We start from the raw sequence: 8,196 nt of genomic DNA on the forward strand, positions 1-8,196 counted from the left end.
AAAAGATATCATTACTAGAAAAATATTAAATAAAAACAAATTTTAAAGACTAAAAATAATTAGTTCTTAATTAAATTAGATATTATTTTAGAGATTAAAAAAATTATTAATTTCTAAATTAATTTCTATTATTGATAAATAGTTTCTAAATTGGTATCTAATTAGCTACCAAGTTTATCAATTAATTGGATTCTAAATTTGGTAGCAAAAATTTTGATAGCTAATTAAGTATTAATTTAGAAATTATTTATCAATAATATAAACTAATTTAAAAATGAATAATTTTTTATTACATAAAATAGTATCTGATTATTTATTTCTTATTTAATAATTTTTTTTAGTGTATTGAAGTAAGAAACAACATATGTTACACAATGAATTGATTAAATTCTAAACCAATATCATGAACAAGGTTTTCCCATTCGCACGAAACGTACATGACCTTACCCCCCCACTCCTATCTATGACGGCATTGAGCCTTAAGAAGGTAAAAGACACACAACTATGGCTCCTCTCAATCCTAATCATCTATTCCATATATAACAACCTTCTTCTTAAGATTAGTTTTAACCATCTCAAATTCACTCTCCCCACACCAACCTCCCTCGTTGCATGTCATTCTTCCACCACGAGGCACAAGATACAACCACATTGAAGTGAATAGTATAGCAAGAAATTTCCCCCACATGATAAAAAACAACAGACTAAATAAAAGCACACAACAGAGACCTATGTTTGAATCAAAAAGTAGTTTCTTATCTTCAACGCCACATTGCTTCTGCTTGGTTGGACCATTTGATGAGGGTAATGTTTGGTGAGTGGAAAAGCTGGAAACGTGACCAGTGCTTAGGGAAGAAACAGTTGAGGTGAGATAAGAGGCACGTGGAGATGAAGAATAAAATGTGGATGTAACGTTTGAACAAGTTCGGTAACTGCTTTTCGTTTTAGCCATTGAGATTTTTTGAGTGCTTTGTTCCAAGTTGCTTATTGATCTTGACAATGATAATTTGTTTTTATTTGCTTTCCTTCTTTTAACAACCAGCCTCATCTATGAGAACCATAAAAAATGATCCGTTACCACATATTCACAAAACATTATTATATATATATATAGAGAGAGAGAGAGAGATTAAGCATTTGGATAAAATAACGGAAGAGAGAAAAAAAAAAGTTGAACGAATCAGTTTCACGAAAAGAACCAGAAAATAAGAAAAACAGTTGGGAGGTAGAGAATAACAGAAACGAATATGAGAAATGAAAAGAAGAAGAAAAATACCAAAGTGGTTTCGTTCAGAGCAGATCTGATGGCCTTCCATTTTCTCCGGCGAATTTCACACATATCTCCGACTCCGAACATGGATGAAAGCATGGTGGGAAAAACGGCGCCATCCTTATCAGCGACGGCGAGATACGACAGAACGGGGTCGCTGGCGTTGCGTTTAGGCACAGGGGGTGACGAAGACAACACGTCCATGATACCCATGGGTGGTTTCAGACGCGTGAGCAACGACCTCTTGGGTTTGTTCTTCGATTCCATGAAGAAGAAGAAGATTGAAGAAAAATTATCAGGGCCACGAAAGCGGAGCCATGAGACAAGCGTGAACGTGCGTGGGTGATGAGATTACATATTACAAAAGACACGAGAAAAGCGTGAGGAAATCTTGCGTTACGTGAAAGGATCGAGAAAAGAGAAAGATAGCTATATAATGGTAATGGGTCCGGTTATGTCGCTGTTTTGTATGCTCTGGACACACAACAAATCCCCTCAGTTTTGGATTTCTCTACTTTTCTAAACCAATAAACCATTCCTCCTTATTTTTTTTATTCACAATTATTCTGTTTTACACATTATGTCAAATCAATTAATTATAATAAAAAAAATATATTGAGTTTTTCATAATGAATATATGATATTAATACCTCTAGTAAAATCCATATATAAATTAAACAATATTTTCACTGAAGAAGTTAGAAGTAATAAGATTTAGGAATCATAATAAAAGTAGATTTTGAAACTACAAAAAAAGTCACAAGTGAACACCTTATATAAAAATGGAGTTAACAAATAAAATAAAATTTCAAAATAAAAATGACTTATAATTAAGAAATTATTATATTGAATAGAATAATTTACTCAAAAACTTCTATACTAGGTTAAATATCGAAGAATGAAAAATACTCGAATTAAATGAATCTTATACACTAAATTTAATGTGTTAACACAACAAATACTTAAAAAACTAAAAGATTTTGAGATTAAGATTCGATAATAGCTGTAATACAAGTTTCACTTGTCAATATATAAAAACCCAATATAAAAATCTAACTTACTAAGTTAGTAATAGATACAGGAGTTGAAGTTACTCATTTTAAATTATGAAATAAATGTAAAAAAGAGAAATTGAAACTTTTTGTCAATAATGTAAAATAGACACACTTGAACTCCCAATGTTAAAAAATTAAAACAATAATATAAACCTATATATAGAGAGAATTTGAATAATAAAAGTCATATGTTATTATCAATAATATATTTTATCAATCCAACAAATTTATTTATTTATAAAAGTTATAATTTATGAGATTCATAATTTTCAAGCATAAAAAAATTCGCATACCTAATGTCTCTTTAAAATGATTTGAAAATTTAAAACCTTGAACATGAAAGTTATAAAACTGTAAAATAGTTATATTATTAATATAGTGAAACTTAATAGTATTTTTTTTATTGATTATTTACATCCTTATTTCTTGTTATAATGTTAATAGGTATTCTTTATAAGCTTTTCCTAAATTATTGTGAACAAAGTTTGATCTCGTAATTTGGTACTTATGTGGTGCATGAAGTGGAGGACACCAAGGCCAAGTTTTCTAATCTCAGTGTGAATGTAGTTAGTCACACTAAGTGATGACCTGTATAGGAATAAGTGATCATCTGCTACCAAGTTTCTACACACTGATTAAATTTTTGAAAATTTGAGGTTATTGTTGTTTTTGGGTGGGGTGGTGCATGAAGTGTGTGTAAAGTGACTTCAGTGGAGGACACCAAGGTCAAGTTTTTTAATCTTAGTGTCAATGTAGTTTAGTGATAGATACACTAAGTGGTGACCTGGGTAGGAATACATGGTGACCTGCTACCAAGTTTCTGCATAATGAAGTAATTTTGGAAATTTTGAGCTTTATGTTGTTTTTGGGTAGGGTGGTACATGAGGTGTGTGTAAAGTGACCTCAGTAGAGGACACCGAGGAAAACTTCTCTAATCTCAGTATCAATGTAGTTAGTCACAGTAAGTGTTGACCTGTATAGAAATAAATGATGATCTGCTACCAAGTTTCTACACACTGATAAATTTTTTGAAAATTTGAGGTTATTATTGTTCTTAGGTGGGGTGGTGCATGAAGTGTGTGTAAAGTGACCTCAGTGTCAATGAAGTTTAGTGATAGATACACTAAGTTGTGACCTAGGTAGGAATACATAGTGACCTGCTACCAAGTTTCTACATAATGAAGTAATTTTGGAAATTTTGAGCTTTATGTTGTTTTTGGGTGGGAGGTGTGTGTAAAGTGACCTCAGTGGAGGACATAGAGAAAAAGTTCTCTAATCTCAGTATCAATGTAGTTAGTCATAATAAGTGGTGACTTGTGTAGTGGTGACTTATTATCAACTTTCTGCACACTGAACAAATTCTCGACATTTTGAGCTTACCATTGTTGTTCAGTGGGGTGGTGCATGAGGTCTGTGTGAAGTGACACCAGTGGAAGACACCAAGGTAAATTTCTCTTATGTCATTGTTTATCGGTGTAAAATTATCACAGTGGAGCAATTGAACCTATAATTGTGTACAATATTTATAATTTATGTTTTAGGTTGGACAATTTTATTAGTTAGTGGGTCTGTGTTACCAATGTTACATTGTTCAAAATGTTTAAAGTAATCGATTTCATTTTTCATGTAATAAATAAATTTCACATCCGATAAACAAGCTCTATTTTCCTTATTCATCATCCTCCATGATCATTGTGCAAAAACTTACACCAGGACATTGTTGAAGATGGTTGCTGCCCCTTCAAGACATGTGTTTGATGAAGCCATTTGTGTACATTTCATGTATAGTTGTATTTGCTTTAAGAATATCTTAGGTATATTTTAGAGGTTGTTTAAGAGTAGGCGTTTTGCTGGGTAACTCACCTCTTAACCCCTGACCATGTGATAAGATCAAGCACCACAAGTTTTGCAAAAACACCTTTACTGCATAAAAATAAATCTGTTCTTTTCTAAATAAACAAATTCTTTTTTAAACTGATGTATTGACTAAGTCTTTTGAAAATCAGGTTTTGTGCATCCAGTATTTTGACTAAGTCTTCTCTCTTTCAAAACGACTATGTTTCAATAGTCAAGTTTTTATTCTGTTATCATTTTGAAAAAACAAATCTGTTCATCTGTAAATGAATAGATTCTTTTTAGTCTGGCGCCATGTTTATCTTCAACGGTTTTTTCGTTTTGTCCCTGCACCAGAATGGTTGGCTGAGTCTCCTTCACATAACAAATTCTCTAACTGCTTTTGAAAATAAATCTGTTCTTTTTATTTTCAATCTGTTCTTTTATAACAGCTTTAACTATTTTTTGAAAATCTATTATAAGTTGTTTTTCTATAAAAAGAAAACTTGTTCCTGCGTTTAGAAAAAAATCATACATTTGAGAAAACAAGTTTTACATCAGAGAATTAAGGATTTACAGAGAATTAGCATGTGTTCTTGAAAGATTTCAAAAATCAAAAGTGTGCTTGTTCTAGTTTGGTTCTAAAGCTTGGTGAGAGGAGCTGCTACTGTTTGAGAAATCTGTTCTACTGGTCTAAGGCAAATTTCTGCATCCTTTATCAGGTGTATTCGTTTCATATTTCTTTTCTTGTAAAAGTGTGATTGTAAACTCTTCTTGATAGGGTTTCTTGAAGAGTGTGTGTGTTGAAATAGTGTTTTTCAGCAAGTGTGCCAAGTTTCCTGTAGGGTTCAAGAACAGTGGCTGTGTAAGTGTGTTTGGTACATTTTGTTTAGTGGATTTCACTTTGGATTAGGTGAGACTGGATGTAGCTCATTTAAGTGAACCAATATAACTGTTGTGTGTTCATTTCTCTTCATCCCTGCACTCGAATCCTTGCTTATATGTTAATCTGCCAAAAATTGAATCTGTTCAATTAAAAATAAATCTGTTCTTTCTGGGCTTGTTCATACTGTTCTTATTTTCTGGAAAATCAGTTTGGTTCTGTTAAGAAGTTATATGAATTGTTAATTACAACTGGAACAACTTGCTTGTGATAGGTTACCCAATTGATTGATAAGTTAATAATTGAACCTTTATCACTTGCTTAAAAATTGAAGGTTACTGTTTTTGCTGTTCATTGTTTCCTCTCTAATATCAGTGTGTGTGGCTTGCAAATTAATTTGTATAATCTCAAGAATAACTTGGCTGATATAAACGTTTTCAAACATAAATAGTGTCAAAATAAATTTGTTCATTTCCAAATAAATCGATTTATTTTCTGTGTACTGTGATAAAATCTGACTCTGCGCGAATCTTTTAATAGGTCAATTCACCCCCCCCCCCCCCCCCCCCCCCGCGTCTTGAACTTTGACACTATTGAACCCAACAATTGGTATCAAGAGCTAGGACTTGTATTTTAATCAAGTTTGTTTGCAATAATGTCTGAGTTTAAAGTGTTTTATGCTGAGGGATCTTTTGTTAGTAGACCACCTATGTTCAATGGAATGAATTATGCCTTTTGGAAAATTAGAATGAAAATTTTCATGGAATCTATTGACTCGTTTATTTGGGAGGCTGTGGTCCATGGACCCTATGTGCCAATGCGCGAATCCATTTCCAAATAAATCGATCTATTTTCTGTGTACTGTGATAAAATCTGACTCTGCGCGAATCTTTTAATAGGTCAATTCACCCCCCCCCCCCCCCCCCCCCCCCCCCCCCGCGTCTTGAACTTTGACACTATTGAACCCAACAATTGGTATCAAGAGCTAGGACTTGTATTTTAATCAAGTTTGTTTGCAATAATGTCTGAGTTTAAAGTGTTTTATGCTGAGGGATCTTTTGTTAGTAGACCACCTATGTTCAATGGAATGAATTATGCCTTTTGGAAAATTAGAATGAAAATTTTCATGGAATCTATTGACTCGTTTATTTGGGAGGCTGTGGTCCATGGACCCTATGTGCCAATGCGCGAATCCATTTCCAAATAAATCGATCTATTTTCTGTGTACTGTGATAAAATCTGACTCTGCGCGAATCTTTTAATAGGTCAATTCACCCCCCCCCCCCCCCCCCCGCGTCTTGAACTTTGACACTATTGAACCCAACAATTGGTATCAAGAGCTAGGACTTGTATTTTAATCAAGTTTGTTTGCAATAATGTCTGAGTTTAAAGTGTTTTATGCTGAGGGATCTTTTGTTAGTAGACCACCTATGTTCAATGGAATGAATTATGCCTTTTGGAAAATTAGAATGAAAATTTTCATGGAATCTATTGACTCGTTTATTTGGGAGGCTGTGGTCCATGGACCCTATGTGCCAATGCAGGTTGTCAAGGATGAAGAAGTGGTAAAGCCAAGATCTGAATGGAATGAGACTGAAAGGAAGAAGGCTCAATATGATTTTGTGGCCAAGAACATCATAACCTCCTCATTAACAATGGATGAGTTCTTCAGGATATCCCAATACAGTTCAGCTAAGGAGATGTGGGAGGTCTTGGAAGTCAATCACGAGGGTACTGAAGATGTGAAGAGGTCAAGAAAACATTCTCTCATCAAAGAATATGAATGGTTTAGAATGAAACCCGAGGAGAGCATTGTTGATGTGCAGAAAAGGTTCACTCATATTGTGAATCATCTCACTGGTTTGGGAAAGGAATTTGACAGAGAGGAACTCAACATAAAAGTACTGAAGTGCCTCGACAGAAGTTGGCAACCCAAGGTGACTGCCATATCAGAAAGCCGTGATCTGTCAAAGTTGTCAACTGCTGCACTCTTTGGGAAATTAATGGAGCATGAGCTGGAGCTCAAGAGACTTAAAGAGTAGGAAACAGTGGAAAGAAAACCCAAAGGACTTGCACTAAAAGCAAGTGAACAGAATGAGATCAGTGAGGAAAAAGAAGATGCTGAACATGATGATGCAATCAGCCTACTTACAAAGAGATTCAGCAGATTCCTAAAAAAGAAAAGCAGAGATAGGAACCAACATAAAAGAAGGTATCCAAAACCTAATGACTCAAATTCCTCTAACTATACTTGCTTTGGCTGTGGCAAAACAGGGCACATCAAAATGGATTATCCAAACAATCAATCAAAGGACAAATCTGCCAGCAAGAAGGTTGAAAGGAGCAAGGGGGGAAGAACTTACATTTCATGGGAAGAGAATGAAGTATCTTCAACCAGCAGCTCTTCAACTCAGAGTGAGGAAAACAATTTGTGCTTCATGATGAAAGATGAAGGGTCAATCTCTTATTCAGTAAGTGAATTCTCTATGGAATCTGATAACTATGATCAATTGCTTGTTGCTTTCAAGGAAACACATGATGAAGCAAATAGGCTAGTTGTAATATGCAGGAAGTTGCAAAAGGTAAATAATGTGCTTGCACCTAAAGTAAAAACACTTCAGGAAGAACTGCATAAGGCCAAAACAGATTTGGTAAGCCTTGAACTAACATGCTTGCATGCCTCTATTAAAACCTGTGAAAACTGCAAAAAATTGAAAAAACAAGTGGAGTATTTGCTAAAAACTAGGGGTGGCAAAGCGGGCCAGCCCGCCCCGCATTGGCCCGTCCCGCAAAGTTATTGCGGGTTAGAATTCCCGACCCGCCCCGCATAAGAGCTAGCCCGCGGGTTTGCGGGCCAGCCCGCGTTTTTTTTTTAAAATTAAATATTATTTTTTTACATTTTGTTTCTTAAAAAATTGTCAAATTAAACCTATATATTTGTTATTATCAAATCCAATTTTTTTTTTCTTCCTTTTCAAACATAGTCAAACATAAAAAAATTAAACAATAAGATAAATATCAAATATCACTATTCTTCCACATCCAAAACATTAAACATACATAATTCCAAAACATAACCATAAACATTAATTAAAAAACATTAAACATAAACATTATTGACATTCTTCCATTTCAATAACATTGGATGTCGCCTT

The 8,196-nt window shown here is 34.0% G+C and overlaps 1 protein-coding gene and 1 long non-coding RNA gene across 2 annotated transcripts; one reads left to right on the plus strand and one right to left on the minus strand.

Moving 5' to 3' along the window:
* Positions 1–312: 312 nt before the first annotated feature.
* Positions 313–1,677, minus strand: LOC137834467 (uncharacterized). Its single transcript, XR_011084892.1, has 2 exons — positions 1,277–1,677; positions 313–1,048 (listed from the first exon to the last, which is right to left on the minus strand). It is a non-coding gene; the product is annotated as an uncharacterized lncRNA (long non-coding RNA).
* A 5,019-nt stretch (positions 1,678–6,696) lies between these two features.
* LOC137834218 (uncharacterized) lies at positions 6,697–7,083 on the plus strand. Its single transcript, XM_068642280.1, has one exon. It carries the CDS (start codon positions 6,697–6,699, stop codon positions 7,081–7,083), a length of 387 nt encoding a protein of 128 aa, XP_068498381.1.
* The last annotated feature ends 1,113 nt before the right edge of the window (positions 7,084–8,196 follow it).

The sequence above is a fragment of the Phaseolus vulgaris genome, chromosome 5 (genome assembly GCF_000499845.2).
Source record: "Phaseolus vulgaris cultivar G19833 chromosome 5, P. vulgaris v2.0, whole genome shotgun sequence".
NCBI classification, from domain to species: domain Eukaryota; kingdom Viridiplantae; phylum Streptophyta; class Magnoliopsida; order Fabales; family Fabaceae; genus Phaseolus; species Phaseolus vulgaris.